Consider the following 20,273-nt stretch of genomic DNA (forward strand, 5'->3'; position numbering starts at 1 on the left):
AAAGTTGGGTCCCTTTGCTATGATGATGCAGTGAGTGTGAGGCTCACTGAGAGAGTCATCCCTACATACATGAACAACAGAAACAATTTAAAAACATAACTATGACACGAAACCACTCACGCACGGGGCTATACTATTTATCCTTTTCTCTATATAGAACAGGACAAGACAAACAAGAGCTTGACTCTCTCTACACTTAGCATTGATGTTTGTCGTCTGACGAGTTCAACTCTCGGTCGACCTGTCAATATTCCTTTTTGCCTAGGACGTAATCATTAATAGAATGTGGTTTTGACCGTGAAGAAAACATTAAGAAGTCACATTTATATCATTTTAGAGACATCGTTTTGAATCATTTTGAGTTAAACGAGCGAGCAGGAAGTTATTTTCTTAGATTTCATGAACGGCCGATCAGCGCTTGTTTACTATAGTAACGCGATTCCCAGCCCATGTCTCAATGGCGGATATTTTTCTCATCGAGGCCGGTGGTTGGTTAGCCAGAGCACCGTACTGTTTCCATTGGGTAAATTCCTTGGTACTACCTATTCTATTTTATCTTTATCATTGAAATAAAATGCAGTGTAAATGTTGCTGCTCGAAGCTCAAAAAAATAAATAACGGTGTGAAATTGAATGTTAACTTCAATTTAATATCTGTTTTCGTTGATTAAACTGAAGCTTAACATTCAATTTCACATTGTTATTTATACTGAAAATATAAAACACCGAAACTTTTACTTTCTTTAGATTTTGCATAAACTGCAAAGACTGTATCACGCATAATCGCAATTTGCAAAGAACGAATGACAATAATCAACAAATACACCATTGAACTGTATGTTCTATTCTACACCCATTTATTTTATTGTGCTGGAATTAAAATAATCAGTGATCAGTCCAGCATAGCTTTAATTTGTTTTGGAATTGAAATCCCACAGATGTCCGTTCATTGGAAGGAGGAAGATGAATAAACCTTTCGCCAATCTCAAGATTCAGACGTTCCTGACTCAGTAGTAACAGTAACAGTGACAGTACTCACTAATTATTAATTCAAATAATTCTACGCAGTGGCTACGGACGTAACAAGAACAGTAGTCTAATGTAGCCCTGCTATACGTCTACATTGACAGTGTATGCTGCTAGATTAAAAATACGTATTGTAATAAGTATTAAACTTTAATTCAAATTAAGAGACGTTATTCAGGTTCAAAATGTCAATTTTCTTTCCTGATTTACTTTTACTTGTTGACTATACAAATATTACATCTATTTTGATCATCATACTTTGCTCAATTGGAATGACTCTCTTTATTTATTTGTTTAGGTAAGTACGACAGATTTAAGATTGGATTAAAACTAAAGATATTCACAATATTAAAAAAAAAAATATATTAAAAAATATATTATTTCACATCAAACAAACTGTGACTTGTTTTCTTATATTTCCAGAATTTTTTCTTGATAATCAAAATTTGTTCTTTATTTATTTCCAGAAAATTGTAAACATTTCTTTTTGAGTTTCAAGAACGCAATTCATTATATATCTTATTATTATATGAGTGACATCACTTACAAACCTGCTGCATCTTCGATGTAAAACTAATCACTGACATATGTTATCTCAGCAACACACCTGCCGAATCTGTATAACCCGCTTCAAGAAATACACGTAAATAATGGCCTAAAGAAATCAATAAGCCTTGCAAAAGCAAATGAACAGAAACATTTGTGCTGGTTAAACATTTAATGAGAACTATAGAGATTGGTATAGATGATGGAAATTAAACGATTCTCTGACTGTTTTATATATATATATATATTATATATATATATATATATATATATATATATATATATATATATATATATATTATGAATTCATGCCCAACTTGTTCTTCAACTAGATTGACAGGAGATCTTTCTCACAGGACTGTAGACTTTAGACCTCATCAGAGAAATATGGTGAAAGTATCCAACCCTTTTGTCATGGAGTTGGATCAAAGCACAAAAGAACTTGGGGGTAATGAACTTTGCTTATGATTTAAAATATATGACCCATTGCCTCAATATGGTATTATGTCAGAGGGTGAACCCGAGGTTGACTGAAAAATGAAATGTAGGATTTGTGCAATTTAAAAAAAAACTATATTTGTTATTGCAACAAATAAATTTAACTCTAAGCCTTCTGTTATTAACAATAAACTAAAATTTGAGCATACAGATCATTCCGACATAATACCGTTTTGGGGCAGAGGGTCACAAATCTGTTTGTATCCACAATTTAATGTTTTTTTATTTTGGAATCCTGCAAGGATTGGTCCTCGAGTCTATCCTTTTCATATTGTATAAGTTGCCACTCATCAAAATTTTATGAGAGTATGAAATATAAGATAAAACTGCAATCTTGGAATGAAATTTGATATGGAAAGCGAACAAATTGATTAAAATATAAGGTCAAATATTATCCTTCTCAATCGCATGTTTAGTGTAAAGAAAAATTGACTCAAATTTAATACAGTCTACTGGATAAAATAAATGCTGAAAGCATGTTCCCATATGCAGGATTTGGTTAGTTTTATTTCATTATTTTAGATATTTCGTTTTTAATAATATATAGGAAAAAACTGGGACTTGGCATGACGTTACTAATGAGCTAAATGTCATTTTAAGTGGGTTGCATGGTTTATGTACATGGTACGAGAAAAAATGGAAAGAAGTATGATGCTGTTTCAATATGAAGATGAAATATGGAAGCATTCCAAAGTTTGCAAGCAAAATGATCAAGACCTTAAGTTAATACTTGCTAAGTTTAATAAAAAATCCTCTATTGGATTAAGAAACTATGCCAGTTAAACCAAAATCGTTAAAATATCATGATATAAAAAGTTTCCAAACTTGCATCTTGACTTTAGCTTTTGCTAGAAACCCCTACGATAGTATTGTCTACGGTCAAACAAAATCAAACGTTTTACTTGATTGATTTTACCATGAAAGCAATAGATTTACCAAAAAAAAAGAAAAAAAGAAGTCTGGTGGAAAAAGTTGTCAGGGAAAGGCAAGATTACATCTCAACCATCAAAGTGAAAAGGCAAAATTATGTTACATTGTTAGAAGAAAGTCTTATTCTAGACTTTCTTTCACTTTATCCCGACCGTTCATTTGTTTTCAACAAGACGTGGCAACTTCCCACACAAGTTACATTACACAGTCTTGCTAAAGAGCAAAAGACATTCATTTAAAAAATTGAACAGCCTTCAATGAGTTCTTGCATGACTGCAATGGACTTACAGCATTTGGTCAATATGTCCAACATATTTAATAAGGATTGTATTACAAAGAAGCTGAGTTAAAAGACTCAGTTCAAAATACATGGGATCGAATCACTATTCAAGACATTAGAAAATCAATTAGATCATTGAGATAAATGTCTATGCAGACTTATAAAACAAAATATGGAATCGACAGATCACATTAAATTTTGAAAATTATGTCCTAATTCTTCAGTAGGACAAAATATGTGGTGTTTGAATAAAAAAATCATGGAATTTTAATTTTTCAACGTGTTTTTATAAATAATTGAGTACATAAATTTCAATAAATAGGTTTGATTGTGGTAAAGTTTCAGACTTGCATCGTTTATTGTCTGGCGGCTACAGGGTTCCAAACTTTTCCATTTTTTTTCTTTCTCACACCTGATATATATTTTGCCAGATGACTTGAAACTGAATTTGTCTACTCTGTGTCCATGTCATGTGGTGATTGTTTGGGGTCCAAAAATTCAGGCTCTCCATGACCTCATTCTGATGCAAGGTCGGACTGTTAGGGAGAAGATGTTGACTGACCTGGAACAAAACACCAATTTGGAACCTCTCCATTCGGACATTTTAAGGTAAGTCATCCAGCTATGGATGAATAGGCATGGGGAAAGTCTGTCATGAAAATGATGTCTGAGGAACTTTTACTAGATTTTATAATAATGCATGATAGTGAAAGCTTACTTGCACTTAAATCTGACCATATGTAATTTTTTATCTGAACATGTGTTTGAATTATCAATGAGGTTTGGGAAAAATTACAATACAAAGTGAGTAAGTAGAACAAGAACTTAGGACATTGTATGAGATTTATATTATTTATTCATTTTTGAGATTTCTGTGTTACACAATATGTTGTATGTACTATAGTTCATGATTTATCAACCAAGTGATTATTTTTCTGTTGTTAATCGGGCCCGTGATTCTTTGCACAGCTTGTGGCGACAAAATTAGGGAATATTTTCTGATTTGCATTGCAACCGCAAAATCTGCACATTTTGCAAATTTTGGACAAATTCTTTGATTCTTTGAAAAAAAATTCGAATATGACCTTTTATTTAAGTTGAATAAAAGGCATATCCGAATTTTTTACTTCTTTATTATAACAATTTCATTGACAGCAATTTTTTATTGTAATTTTGTTTTCCCAACTTTGTGCTTTTTTCCAAATCAGCATAATTTCTGGCAAAATTTGCCATTTTTTGTTCCATAATTTTGCATAATTTTGAGTTTGAAATTGCATTATTCCGCGGGGATATTTTATTACACGGGTTGCTTGTAGTTAGTTGTTAGGTGTGATACAACATATTTAGAAACCTGCAACATTTTTGCAAAATGTACTTAATAATTTCTGCAAAATTCATCATTTTCTTTGCAAAATTTTGAATATTTTTTTTTGCAAACGCGGGGTCAGGTTAATTAGTTTTTCTTCTTTCGAATTTTAGTGACCAAATTTACAATTTTTATAATGATTCAATTTATCTGAAACCATTTCTCCTGTCTTTCTAGATTTTGCTTAAAATATTACCGTTTTTATTGTCTGTTTTTTTCCCTTGTTTTTGTTTGTTGAGGATGTTTGTGTTAAATTGTATACAGATGTGAGAGTTGAAATATTAACAAAGAAATAGAATGAAAGTTTGAAGCTGATGAGCGAGATGTGGTTTATTAGAAAAATCATGGGAATATCCTGGACAGAAAGAATGACAAACGAGGAAGTATTGGATCAAGCACACATAAGATGTTTTCTTGAAAGAACCATAAGAAGAGAAAAACAATTAAAATTCCTTGGCCATATATATGAGAAAGAGCAAGATTGAGAAGCAATCTTGTTGGGGAAAATTGCTAGAAAAAGAAGCAGAGGTAAAGAACGGATGGACAGGCTATGTCACAAGTCTCATGACATGAACTGGAGAGATGGATGAGACAAAAATAAACTTTCTGAGCCGATCAGAGGATTGGAGGGCCATGATTGCCAATTTCTTTTTCAGATTCTGCACGACTTGATGATGATGATAATGTGTAAAATAATTTGATCTTTTTGAAATGTTATATTCTTTTTTGTTAAATACTTTTTAAAATTCAATTTATGAAAATGTTTGAGATCGTTTCTTACTTGATTGATCAAGTTTTAGCAGCTTTTACCGTGGTGTCCTTTCAGGTTTGATGTTGAAGGCAAACACAGCATAGCCTTACACAGCCCTGAATGTGTGTCAAGTGGGACTCTTGGTGATATGCCCAGGAGTCGATATCCCTTGGCAGTTTTCATTTTCACACCAGAGAGAGATGGGGATGGACACAGTGGGGATACCAGTCATGGTATAGAGGAAAAAGATAATGATATTGTGAGCTGATAGTTAGATAAAAATAATTGATTTTTTTACACTCTTATTTTTGTATGAAGTGGTATCCAAGTAATTTTTTCCCCCTTTTTAATTATAGAAGATTGTGAAAAACTTGCTTATCACTGTCATGTTCTTATTTGTTTATTTACTGTGTTTGGCTACACCAAGAGACACGCCACAATAAAAAAAAAAGTTCTGCATGGAGAGTGTCTGCAAGGGCAAGCGGAGCAGAGGGAGGCCATGAAGGAATTGTCGCAAGACATTGGGACTGGATGGGAACCACAAATGAAAACTAGAGAGGAGTTCCATCAAACTGTTTGGGAGGCTACATCCAACAAGAATATGCCTTAAAGAAGAAGAAGAAGATATATTGTAATTGTTAATGCCGTGGCACTTATTTTAGTTGAAGTAAATTTAATTGTGAAATTCAACCAATGTATTTATGTTCAGTTTTCAGACGTACACTCATTTCTTTATGCTGATTCAGGTAAATTGAAATTTTATCATTTGAACAAAAAGACAATATGAAGGGGGACGAAGAAGAGGAAGAAGGAAGAAGGAGAAGAAGAAGAAGAGAAGAAGCCTATTTGCAAACTACAAAAGTAGTCATTTATAGCCAGAGTTTATACTATTTTCTATAGCATGAAACAGACAATAGTGATTGTTTGTTACCTGCTGGATAGGACATTTGTCTATCACAAAGTACCTTCTGCTAGATCTAACAGATCTAGCTACTCAATCACTGCTGGGTGGACAAGGGAGTCAGAAAAAAATCTTGACTGCACCTGGGATTGAGTTAGAACCCTTTGCTTGTGAAGAAAGTGAAAGGTCAATTTTTCTCATTTGTGCTGAAAGTAACAAATGATCCCACAGGTTGTTGCTCTACCAACATCACTATCGGGAGAAGGGGAACTTTAAGTATTAATAATATTAAATGCAGAATGTCGTTTGAAAGATTGAATTGTTTTTGTCACCAGATTGGCCTATTTGTAATTGTCCATCTTAAGGATGAAACTGTCAAGAAAGATTCGCACATCATCGCCAAATATGTCAAGACAGCTGGTATTCCCCTCTATTCATTGCAGGTTTGTCAGTAAAATGTTGACAAGACATTCATTCTCCAGCTGAACTAACCGGTCATCTTTATTTTATTTCATTCATTCATTCTGTGTGACGTGCCCTTTCAGGAGCATTGCCGACCATTCTCCTCCATGTTAATCTGTCTAAGGGAGCATCTGGCATATTCTGTGTTTGTGTTTATCATTGATGTGCTCTATCTTAGATTTTTAAGGAATGTCATTCTCTGTGCTCCTCATGCTCGCTTCCCTTCTGAAAATCCTCATGTTGCAATTTTTCAATTATGTCCCCTCTCCATATATGTGTGAAAAATCTCATTTGCCTTCTCCTGATTGAAACCAACAGTTCTTGTTCTTTTCCTATGCGATTATTCACTTCTTCATTACTGACTAATGCAGTCCAGGGTATTTTCCATTTGTTTTTTTCACCAATTTTACTTGTCTTGGAGAAGAGTTTGATTGTAGCTTTCGTTAACTCATAGCCTGACATTGCCCAATTAAAACCATCACATTACAAGGGGACAAAAATCAAAATAAAAGTGGAAAGTGAAACAAACTAAAAATGCAGCACCATGTACAAGTATAATTATGAAAACTTTCACCGTCCATAACATTTCGAAGCTTAGTATTTATCAAGTCGAAAGTAATGTCGATTAGTAAAAATAACATTCTTGTAGAGAATTTTGAAGTCTAAAACAAAGGCTTTAACTTTGTAAAAAAAAAAAAAGACAGGTGACTTGTGGAAAAAACATTAACTCACTCAACCCTAACACCGTTTATCTCGGTATTTGGCTGCTTTTACTTTTACCCCATCATTGTTTACATTTTTCTGAGACAAATTATATACATATTATTAATTATTATAAGTAATACTACATTTGGACCATGTACTAAGTTTGTTTTGTGTTAAAAACAACACTCTGGATGAACACTGCTTTATTTTATAAGTCAAAATACGATTTTCATCAACTTTACCAAATGGCATGACTAGGTGAGCTGCTTTCATTCTTCAAGATACAACAACAGCAAAAATTGCGTGAGAAACTCATTGGAACTATAGAAAAAGTGTAAAAAAGCGGTAGTGATGTTTATATATAATAAATTTATATTTGTATTTTTGTCTATCTATCTATGTATTGTGTTTTTAATTTCAAACATTGTAAACCAATTAACAAATTGCCATTCTTTTTGGACAATCAAAATTCTTCTTCTTCTTCTTCTTCTTCTTCTTCTTCTTCTTTTTATTATTATTATTATTAAAGCCACTCTTTTTTTATCTTTGTATCATAAACGAAGTTTAGTAAAACTATGTACATACCAATTTTTTTTGGATTGAGCTATTGGGTAATTTATTTTTTTTCAATTTTGAAAAGTACCAAAATCTCTATGGAGAGCAAGGTGGAAGAGGGAAAAGATTGCGTGAGCTAACATTACATTTTACAAATGTTAACATAGTATTTGATTATTTCAGGCTTTATTTGCGTCAACAACAGACCAATCTCAGCAGGGATCTACACCTATCCAAAGGAGAAATATTGAGCCAGAGCAGTGTAATCAATCTCACGAACCTTCCACTTCTACAAATCTTAGGCATAGAAATACTTCAAAACTTTCCACCGCTACCAACTATGAAGGTAGTGAACAAACAAGATGTGCTCAAGGTGCTACTTCAAATGAGGATTTTGTTTGTCAAAGAAATGAAGGGGTTTCGTCGGGCAATACTTTAGAAGCTCATGAAAAGAGTGATAGAGATTGTAATCCAAATAATTATTCTTCCAATAGAGATAATGGTCATTTTATTATGAATTCCCAAAGTGGTGTGCTTCAAGGTGTTTCAAACTTTCCAGATGGGGATTCTAATTTTTCTAAAGAGACAAATAGACAACATGAGAATAATGATTGCCATCGTGATAAAGAAAATGAAAATATGCTCCAGAGCAATTTATCCAGTGATGTGTTTGCCAATTCCACCAAGATTCCTGACTGTGTAGTTTGTCAAACATGTCCAGCCAAATGTGCTTTGTTACCGTGTAGACACAACTGTGTATGCGTACGTTGTCTTCAACTCCTGGACAAATGTCCCATGTGTAGAGGCGTGCTTGAGTCATATTTTATTGTGGGACAAGAACAGGGCGATGAAGATGAAGATGAGGAGGATGGTGTTTTAGATGAAGAGGAAGAAGAAAATGAACGAGTCATTAGGCAAGGAATAGCAGCTCAAGTTGAAAACATGTTTGAGCGCGTGAACCAAATGGTGGGATTTGCTTGAGCTAAATGGGTTCAGATTTATGTAGCATTTTTGCTAAATGTTACATCTGATGACCAGCATGGTTGGTTGTTGCGATGGCTGTGTTAAATGATGAGTTTTGCCAATGATTGCAAGGACAATATAAAATTGTTTAATGCATTTATTATTTTTAACATTAAATTACTTTCTTAGGACATTTTAGACAATTTAAAAAGATGAAAAACTGTCAGACAGACAAAAAGCAAGAATTAAAAAAAAAAAATGCTTTGTCAGTTACTACATATTGTCCCTGTCAGATTTTTACCTCGTCTGAGATGCCTTATTTATGATATCAATGTTGAAATTGAAACAAATAAATACATAAAGTATATTTGTATTAAAAGACAGCCATGCTCACCGTTTGTACTTGCTCCTGAGCTTTTCATTCTAGATAAGTAATTTAATGTGAATGAATATAAATGAATGCCTGACTTCTCACTGGAAGACATTGTTCGAAGACTATTTATGTTTGTTTGTGTTTATATATGTGATATCCCAATGGTGATAATATGCCTTAACTTTGAATATATTCTGTTTAAGAGTGAAAACTGGAGAAAATTTACAACTTGATAATTGGCCCCTATATGTATCTGGTCAACCTGTTTAAGACAAACGAAAGACTTTGCTTTTTAATGGTTTTTGTTGTTGAAAAAGATAATGTCTTCTTTAAAAGTGTGAAAATAACCCGAGCCAGATATGACCTGGCAAATTGATTGACCTGATATGTAATGGCAATGCAAGGTAAACATTGTTTCTAGTCAGTAGGTTATTCTATTATTTAAAAGAGTTTGCATAGAATAAGTAAAAGTGAGTGGTTTTTATGTGACATTAATTATACTGCATTAAGCATTTTAAAAAAAGTGTTGAATGCCGGCACACAGCAGTTTGTTTTATTCTTTGTCCTCATTTAATTCAGTAGAAATTGTTTTTACTTTTTCACGTGGGTAGGGAAATACTGCAAGCATTTCGGTGCAGGAATTACCTGCAAATAATGCAATATCGCAAAGACCTGGAAAGAGAGTCGAAGTGGTTCGACTAGGGAAATAGTTTTATCCTTTAGTTAATGACTGAAGATATGATGAAAGTTAAAACATTAAAAAAAAATCTTCTTATTTAATTGGCACGTGTTGCTACATTCTGCCTTACTTTATTTATTCTCTGTAGTTCTTAAGACAATGTGAACCTGAATTTAAATCTCAAGTCTAATATTTGGTTAACCAGTTTTTATTTGTGCAGAATTGATTTGACGTTTTAATTATCGTAGGCATTTTTGGATGTTGATTCAAATAGTTGTATTTAATTTATTTCCCCAGCAAGCTGTGATGTATTCTTTTTTTTTTATTAGAAAAAAAAAAGATTATTTCCATTGCATGATTTACTTATGAATAAATTCATTAAGGATTTGACATATAAATAAAGTTTATCCAATCAACTTTTTCTTTTTTATATCACAGTTTTTTTTCATAGATAAGGTAATGGTATATGAGTATGAAGAAAAAATAATGGTAAAATCATGGGTGCCAGCAGGAAGAAGTGCTGAAACCTGAAACTAAATTCTCGACACTTTGCCAAACCTGAAAATGTTCCTACTGAAAATGCGGCCTAAACTTTCTCTTATTTCATCACCGTTTTTATACCATTATTAAATGATTACACAGCAAACATATTGGCACAATGAGGAAATTAATTTTATTTTAAAACCAACTTATAATACATAGTGAAATACTCACAGGTTATTTTACTCAAAACACTGGAACCGGAGGTATTTGACTTTGAGATATCGCGAAACCGGAATTCGGACATGAACCGGAAAACTGGTACCCATGGGTAAAATGCCTGGACTGATGTGGTTCCTGGATTCCATGGTGATCTTTATTTCTGTAGCATGTAAAGAATGGTTAACATTTGTTTACTCTTTAGTTAGGAGACTAGTCCGTTACAAGATGTTTTGCGGCAGATCAAATTTTGACCCATCCACCCAATTACTGTTGGATGTACAGAGTAAGTTTTGAAAAAAAGAATTTAACCACAGAATCTAACCTGGGTAATTCACATGTCATTCCCTCTACTGAATAAATAGCAACAACAGATTATATGGAAATTCCTGAAGAGTAGCAGAAGGAATTCCCCTGGAATTCTTGGCCTCCTTGAGCCAGCGATTTCTTCTATCCTCTAATGAGTAACAGCTGTAAATCGCCACTCTTTAAAAAATTGAAAAACAAAAACAATTTTGATTCATAGAGGAGTCCTCCCTGGGTTAAATGAAAAATTCAGTGTATTCTTGATAAAGCCAACACCACCAGACCAGAGAGATTGGTTGATTTTAAGCAAGGTGTTATTGACTTTATCCTTTATCAATGGAGCACAGATAAAGATCAGAATATTTGGGACCAACTAAAGATATTGGCTTTAAGACGAAGTGAATTAAAAAAGTGTTGACAATGCGGGTTCCATTGTAAATAAAAGAAAAAAAATCCCTTTATTCATGTTAAGGAAAACTTTTTCTTTAGGTTCTTTCTTGAGAAAAGAACGCGATAACCCAGTTATCAGCAATAGTGCAGGGCTGCAAGGTAAACAGTAAGGGCTAATTGTCTTGCTCAAGAAAAAAAAAAGATGCCTACAACAAGGTTGAACCACGTGTCCTGGGTGGAAGATCAATGCCTTATTCCCTCTGCCATCTCACTCTTTTAAACTGACGAGTTAATCTGGTGTTCTGTCGTATTCGGGACATGCACACATGTCAGAAAATTTGACAAAATACTTTTAATATTTTGACAAGACTTTTTACAGGTCAGTTCAGCACCAGTAAAAAGGAAGATGATAAAGGAAAAGTTGAAGATCTGAAGTTAAAAGTGCCAAAGAAAAGGTGAGATAAAAGGTACTGGTTCAAATAGGGAACAGAAGATTCCACGAGTAATCTATCAATGGACCAAGTTTGACAGTCAAAAGACCCCTTTTTATAATAATTATTTTAAGGCTTTTAAGGCGCTTGCAACACATTTAGATCATTTCAGCGCCAGTAAAAAAAATAATTGCATAGTCAATTTTTTAAAGATTTGAAATTAAAAGCACACAAGAAAAAGTAAGACAAAGGGAATGCTTCAAATACGGAACAGATGAAGATATCAGTGTACCTAGTTTGATCTCATCTAAAGTCTCATCCAGATTAAGCACAGAATCCCACTGAGAGGAATACACTCAAATAATTCTCATTAATATAATTCATAACAAAAAATATAACAGAACATAACAGAGAGATGATTTACAAGGTTAAAAAAATCGTCTTCCAAAACTAACACTACACTTCACATATAACGGTTTCTCTCTCAGCCAAGGCCTTGACTCCGGCCAAGACAAACCAAGTAATCTCATTCCAAGACAAAGACAGGAAGCAACTCGGAAAGCAGATAAAGGGGATAGAAGACACAGCGTGACCTCCTGCCCACCATGGGAGGTCTGAAGAATCCACCCAGACTCTAAATAAGACAAATTCAAAATTAAGTAATAATATAATGTCTGTACATGAAGCTTTATTTCCATGATATATTATGACAGGATCAGTATCAGATAATACAAAATAACATAAGTTCTTACACAAAGGACATACGCAACTACCACAGAGACAAATTGTGCGAAAGGAAAATCAAACCACAAGGACTAACACATTTTCCTTCACAAAAATAATACTACATTGAAAGACAGTGATTTATAATATCATCTCTATGGAAAAAAATATTCGTATGTTATAATTTTTTTTTAAAGTTAAAAAGAAACAGGAACAACGTATGCTGTATTATGCTTTTGTTGAATAACGATCTATGTATTTCATTCACATTCATTTTTTTAAAAGATCTAATTATTTCAAAATAAGGGAAGTGATTCACCATGACAGAATAGGGTTTAGAAAATACACATTTTTTCAAAGATTCATCTCCACAGGATGCGTTATTGTCAATAATTGAAAATATCTGATGCACAAAGTAAATAACTAGGCTGGTTCACTTACTCAACCCTGGCCCACTGTGTTGTCTGCTCTCTCTAGAAATTTTTGGTACATTCGGAATTAAAAGAAATATACCCAATCTAAAAGAAAATTAGCAAGTCCAAAGTTTTATTAAACTGCCACCATCTTGTAAACATTTAAAACATTATCTTTAATAATGCGCAAACAATTTGTATCAAAAAAATGTAAATAATGGTGAAGTAAAAGCCAGGGATGCGAAATGATTTTTGGGAAAAAAAACAAAAAATCTTGTAAATGAACAAACAAAAACATCTTTCTGAACTCTCCCTTTTCCTTTCCTTTACAAGTGTATAGAGTCTGTTGCATCAATTCCAATAATTTTTATCTCTGTCTTGAGAATAAGGACCTTCTGAGGTCTTCTTGAAGACCGGAAAAGCTGCTGAAGTGAGAACTGAAGTGTGAAACCCCGCCCCCCCCCCCCCCCCTCCCCTGGAAAAAAAAGCCGGAAAAGCTGGACATTTGGCATCCCTGCAAAGCCTAACTCATTGTGTACCATTATACAATTCCCAGTATAACAGGCCTTCTAAATTAAATAAAATTTCATTCAACAATCTTTGGACCAAATAAGAAAGTTTAATCTGGTTATAAAGAAAAATTAATAGTCTTTTTCTTTAGAAGTTATAGAATGTCAAAAAAGAACGATTTGTTGTTAGATTATTATAATACTACTTCAAAAGAAAACTTCATACTGATAATATCGGTGTTAGCGGTGAACAGAAGTTTGTGCATACCGAGATAAGTCTTGTTTGGGGTTGAGTTAGTTAAAATACCTTTGTCAGATGATTACAGTTTTGAAGGAAATGAGGGTAGAGTTTTAATCCTATAAAATATACCAAAAATATAAGCTGCAGTTTTCAGATGGGGTACTTTTGAGAGGTCTAAAAAGAGCGTTTTACTATTACTTCTCATGTTTATCACTGATAATGAGCTTTAAAAATGATTAACATTTGAATCAAGTACTTTTCGCAAGGTCTTCCATTGGAAATATAGTTAGAAACATTTGAAATGCCCTTTGAAAGACTGGAATTAAGAACAAGTTCGGAGGGCAGCTATACGAAAGTATTGAACGTTTAAGAGGAAATATTACAAAGCTGTGGACTGTAAAAAGTAATGTACAAAAATGAATATAACAGCTTCAAAATAGAACACAATACCAAACACTTAACATGTTGGACTCAAAACCCTTCTTCAGCCAATAATGAAAAGAGTTAAAACGTTTAAAATGTTAATTTAAAAAAGTTCTTTTCTGTCGTCTTTCTGGATTTTAAGTGATGTTTTTGTTTGTTTGTTGCTTTAGGTCTCTTCCAACACAATTGAGGTTATATGAGAGACCGCTGAAACAAAAAGACAAGCAATCTAACAAAAATAGTACAAATGTCAATCAAAATCATAACCTAAAGATATCATAAGCTAAATTATAAATAACCAAGAACAAACAGGCAGAGGATTTACAAGAAAAAAAAAATCCCCTGTCAAAAATACAATCACAAACCAAAGAAGCAGGATAGGCTAGTAAAGAGATAATACAACTGTTTCTGTGTTTGGTATTTTGTTCTTTTTTTTTTTCTTTTCATTTTTAGAGCTGTTATTATATTAATTTTTGTATATATAGAATTATATGAGATACACATTCTTTAGACATGACACAAATTGCAAGGCCAAATATAAAGGAAGAAAACAAAACAAAAAAAAGCCCAAGAAATTTTGAAATGACAGGACTCATTGTAAAAGTGAATTAACTTTGAAACATCTTGTGAAAAGAATCGTTTAATATTATATGCAACAAAATCATATCTTGAGATGTACAATCACGAAAATAAAGGGGAAAAAAGTGTGCAACAATGACAATGATGAAGAAAAAAATACCCATAAAACTTTTTTTTAAAAACAACAAAACCTTATGTTCCCTCCTACCTCCCACCCAACCCCCCTCCGCCAACAACAAAAAAATTAAAATTAAACAAAACAAAACAAAAACAAAACGAAGAGACAAGCAAGAGCAACCTTTCAATAAATATATACTTTACAAATATTTTAAATTTATACAAAATATTTTTGTCAGTACAATAAAAACGCTACAAACATCTTAACCTAAAGATGTACGTAATGAAAAGTTATGAGAAATTAAAAGAACATTTGAAAAAAATAAACACTAAAATCAAAACCATAAAAAAAAAATTAGATAAAAATAAAAAAATAACCCAAAGGAATAAAAAGAACAAAAAAAAAAAAAAAAAGGAAAAGATAAATTGTGTATGTGCATCCAAATGGCAAATGAAATAAATATGGACGGAAGGGTTATTTTTTATTCTCATGAATTCTCATAAGAAAATATATATTATACTGTTATTATCTATATATACAAATTAAATCTTAACATTTAAAATGGAAAATCAAAATGTAAATTAAATATTAAGAAAAGGCCTCCTAATTGAAGACTTGCACCCAACTTGAATCATCCTAGTATTGATTTAAAAAGGCTGGGAGTCAAGATTACACTATCAAGATGGTGCAAACATCACTCACTTATTAGTAATAGACGGTGCAAACAACATTGACTTATTAGTAATAGCTCACAGCTGGAGATGCAATGAAGAAAAAGAAATTCCAACATTCTTCAAAAGTTATTTGTTTGTTTTTGTTTTTAAGGGTTTTACTGCGCTTGCAACACATTAAGGTCACATCAGTGCCAGTAAAAAGGAAGAAAATGGGATAGTAAAAAGTTCTAGAATTACAATTAAAGCACCCAAGAAAAGGTAAGACAAAGGGGAATTTGTTCAAATAGGAAACAGATGTAGATTCCAAGAGCACACCGTCAACGTACTTAGTCTAAGATCACCTAAAAGTCTCATCCAGACACAATCACAAGTCCCAACTAAGAGGAATACACTCAAATGTTTACAAATCATATTATATAATATGTAAACTAAACATAATACAATGCATAACAGAGAGAGGATTTACAAGGAAAAAAATATCATCTCCCAAAACTAACTATACATTCAACTGTTTCCCTCTCAGCAAGGGCATCGGCCAGGGCCTGGACAAAACCAAGTAATCTCATTCCAAGACAAAGACAGAAAGCAAGTTGGAAAATAGATATAAGGGGATAGAAGACACAGTAAGTGCCTCCCTGCCCACTATGGGAGGTCAGGAACCCCACCCAGCAAAAGTTATTTAAAAAATTGATAATATTAAGTGTCATATATGCCGCATGAAATAAATAGTTTTCCTGACTTAAATTATATTTATTGAAATAAAAACGTTTTCAAGCCACATATACAACACTACGTTAATAACATCAGGCATAGCATTAATGAACTCCCTTTGAAATGAAACAAATACTTATAAAATCATACCACATCTATAAAAACAGATCTTCAACTTCAAAAATTCATTTTTTTCTAATAAAAAAAAAAGCAAAATATTACTTTTGACTGAAACGATAGATTCCTTAAGCCATCTACTACACTTTACAGACGTCAATGCAATATAGCGGAAAAACTCTTCACACCAATAAATATTATAAATTAGAACCATAATAGCCTTGCGGCAGATTTTTAAAAAAAAAAGGTAAACAAAATGTTAATGCAATGGATATTTAAGTTAAGGAATGGGATTTTCTTTCCAGATTTCTTTGTGTAAACGTGATAACATTTGGCACTTTCTGATCTTGGCAACACTTCTAATAATACATTTTCTTTTTACTAGAGGGACCGGTATAAAGCAATAAACGTATTGTATGTTTCTAGTGGCATAGTATGAGTGGAATATTTTGAAGTCAATGACACTTGACAAGGCATATGAAGACCAAATGTTGCAAAACCCATCTCATTTTTGTTTTGTACCGATGCACCTTTATATACAGCCTACACAATTAAAGATACAACAAAATTTTACACAGCTAGAAAAAAAAAGGAAAACTTTAAACAAAATTAATAAATTCTTATTCCTGAGAGGAAGCAAAGGTGGTGCAACCAAAAGCTAGAGGTACCGAAACGAGCCAATACAATGGGGAGAAAAATGAAGGGAGTGAATGTGACTTACATTTACTCCCTTTATTTTTCTCTCCAAAGATGGTGCAAAAAGGAGAGCTAGCTGCGACTCCTGTTATCTTGCATTAATTTAATAAAACATACACAAGATATAAAGTAAAACAAGTTGTACAACAATTACACTCTAGCCTTAAAATGGTCATACAAGTGGTAATTAATCACATCTCATTTATTTATTTCTGTCTCTAAAACAATATATATATATATATATATATATATATATATATATATATATATATATATATATATATATATAATATATATATATATATATATATATATATATATATATATGAAGTAGCATCTGAATAAAAGAAATTTTAAAAAGTATATGATTTTATGATTAATTAAATTTAATGAATCATTTAACAGTTACATGATTTTTTTTTTAAAAGAGGATTTCTGGTATTGATTTCTATAAAATGTTTTAAATTGGCCATACTTCACAGGAACTCTCTTAACAAACATCTGCCATTTCCACTGGCCACTACTACTGTTATCATTGAATGGACGGATAATACTTTTTAAAATATGCATCAACAAGGTTAACAAGTTATAGATAAATAAATACAACATTGATATCATTGATCTGTAACACTATTATAGGTACTGGAAAATCAAAGAGCTTGAAAGTGCTTATCTTATTTAAAGGAATCAAAAAAATATATTTGATGGAATGAACCCCAAAAACATTTTAAAAAAATAATAATACGAAACTCAGGACCTGAGCATTTGGATTGATACTGCTTAGAGCGAAACTGAATGATAAATGTAGTTTTAAATGTGAAACTTGGTTTTGAAAACATTTTCCATGAACATCTTTATGGGAATAAACAATGATGAATGGTTTCTTAAATTAAATGGCGTTTTTACTCTTTTAATATATTTCTTCTTTTTTTTTTTTTTGCTTTTTAAATTTTTAGATATTCAACCATGCTATTTACAATTTTTACAAAGTGTTCAGTACTTACATTTTTGTTGTTTGTAAGAAAACCAGAATACTATCACAAAAGAATGGATTTAAAGCTCACGTAACAAACCGCTACAGAATACAATTTCTATATATTGAAGTTAATCAAAGGATCACATCAAGTTTTAAATGCTTGATGGAGAAATAAAACTGGAACTCAAAAGTGCAACAGATCCAAAAAGAAAAAAAAACCAAAGAAAATTGACTAAATTTAAGGAAACTACGTCTTTGAAACCTTCACAGCTACAATATATTATAGCAGTGTGGATCACGTAATGATAATACCTTTTAAAATGATTTCATCTGCATAACAATGTTGTTTATGTATAATACAACCCTTAACTCTATCAGTAACTAATATGGACAGTAGACTAATATTGTGTCCATTGTCCATTCATATTCTTAATGATAAAAAGCACTAATTCATCCCATGTAAGATTTTATGTGAGAAGATATTTGCTATTAATGGATTTAAAATTAAAAAAAAAAAAATAAATGCCAGAATTTGTTTCTAGAAATGTTTTTAATTCTAACAACTTTCATCTTACATAATTAAAAAAGTAATATCAGGCAGGAAAATTAAAAAGAAAATCTAAATTGTAACATTTAGATTTAGTTATGTATTTGATTGCTATTCAGCATATAAAATACTCTGATCTCGCAAAGAACAAAAAACAAACAAAAAAAAAAACAAAACAAAACAAAAACCTATCCAAAAAAAAAAAACCTATCCCAAAAAAAAAAAAAAAAGCAGTACAAAGCATTGCAGCTAACAAAACCCTACAAAAGAATTTGATAGAATAGAAAATGCAGCTGAAATGCAGAAATTAAGTACAAAATAATTCACAACCAATCCAAACATAAATGAAGCCATAAAATGTTCCACTCCCTAAAAAAATATCGTTTTCTTAAAATAATAATTACTGGATCTATGGAATTATGTCATCATTTTATGCTGACAATCGTAATACTGAAAGTCTAAACTTGAAAAAAAAAGAATCAATCATTCGTTATAATACAGATGAAAGTTTTGACTTATTTGCAACTGTTAAATATTATGAAAATTGACATATGTATAAATTATCAAAGGGTAATATTATACAATACAACAACATTTTGTAACTTGTAACAGTAAAACACCAACAAATGTGATTCAAACAATTTACTGACAGATGACGCAGAGACACGTTAAATCATTGGTCGTATATAGTCACCAATACTTTTAATATATCTTTTCCAATGTATACTTTACACGTATCATAAAATTATAGCTAAAATTGTATATGTACAATCGTGCCCAAAAAAACCCCGGAAAAAACCCCCCAGAGGAATCAAGCGCCTTGAAAGATCGTTATATATATGTACACACATTTTTAATGTACGAATGGATGACTGGATGAAAATATTTATATGATGTGGTATAAGAATAAATAAGATGAAATCAAACATCACAGCACTGATGACTATTAAGGGGAAGGGGAAGGGGAGTGGGGGGGGGGGGTGAGAAACGGGAGAATATCACAGACCAAATCTCCTGCAATATTGAGGCAGGATAACTAAAACAACAAATCTTTGTCTATTTTTTCCCCTTGAAATCTAGATTTTCCTTGCTTCTTAATCACATGTTTGTGAAATGCAAACAATCAGTTTTTGATGCAAAGGCTTCTTAACCTTACCGTGGAATGTCTTTAAAGAATTTTAGAGGAATCATGCAATTTCAAATTTGTGACAATCTTGGTTGCTCTAAATTCTAAATGCATCAGAACAATCTTTACATTTCCTGTGCAATTTTCAATTGGTATAAACATAAGAGCGATAATGAGCAAGGATATTGTAATAATTGTTGCAAGTTATGGAATATTATTTCAAATAAATAATAATATTAATAATAAAAATAATAATTTCATTTGCATGTTAAATCTGAGATAAATATAAAGATTCATTGAGTTTTTAAATTAAGGGGAGAATAATAATAATAATAATAATAATAATAATAATAATAATAATAATAATAATAATAATAATAATAATAATAATAATAATGAAAATAATTGTTACAAAACTAAATATATTCTTTAAAAATAATTATTGGACGAAATTGTTCGTGATGATATGAGACATGTTTGCACATTTGAAAGTTGGAATGTTCTAGATTATTAACACTCAAGGTGCATTTCATGTAAAAACATTTCTAGAAGAATTAAAC

The 20,273-nt window shown here is 31.8% G+C and overlaps 1 protein-coding gene across 2 annotated transcripts; it reads left to right on the forward strand.

Moving 5' to 3' along the window:
• The first annotated feature begins 771 nt into the window (after nucleotides 1-771).
• On the forward strand, nucleotides 772-10,451 carry LOC144962572 (cell growth regulator with RING finger domain protein 1-like). Of its 2 annotated transcripts, none has more exons than XM_078895615.1 (6): nucleotides 772-1,323; nucleotides 1,904-2,019; nucleotides 3,711-3,888; nucleotides 5,472-5,655; nucleotides 6,633-6,740; nucleotides 8,203-10,451. In XM_078895615.1, exons 1-6 carry the CDS (start codon nucleotides 1,211-1,213, stop codon nucleotides 8,998-9,000), a joined length of 1,497 nt encoding a protein of 498 aa, XP_078751741.1. In that variant the 5' UTR covers nucleotides 772-1,210; the 3' UTR covers nucleotides 9,001-10,451. The 2 variants fall into 2 exon arrangements, with proteins under 2 accessions (XP_078751741.1, XP_078751742.1); XM_078895616.1 differs by having other exon boundaries at nucleotides 796-1,018.
• Nucleotides 10,452-20,273: the final 9,822 nt, after the last annotated feature.

The sequence above is a fragment of the Berghia stephanieae genome, chromosome 1 (genome assembly GCF_034508935.2).
Source record: "Berghia stephanieae isolate SIO BIC M18660-M18661 chromosome 1, UCSD_Bste_1.3, whole genome shotgun sequence".
Classification (NCBI taxonomy): domain Eukaryota; kingdom Metazoa; phylum Mollusca; class Gastropoda; order Nudibranchia; family Aeolidiidae; genus Berghia; species Berghia stephanieae.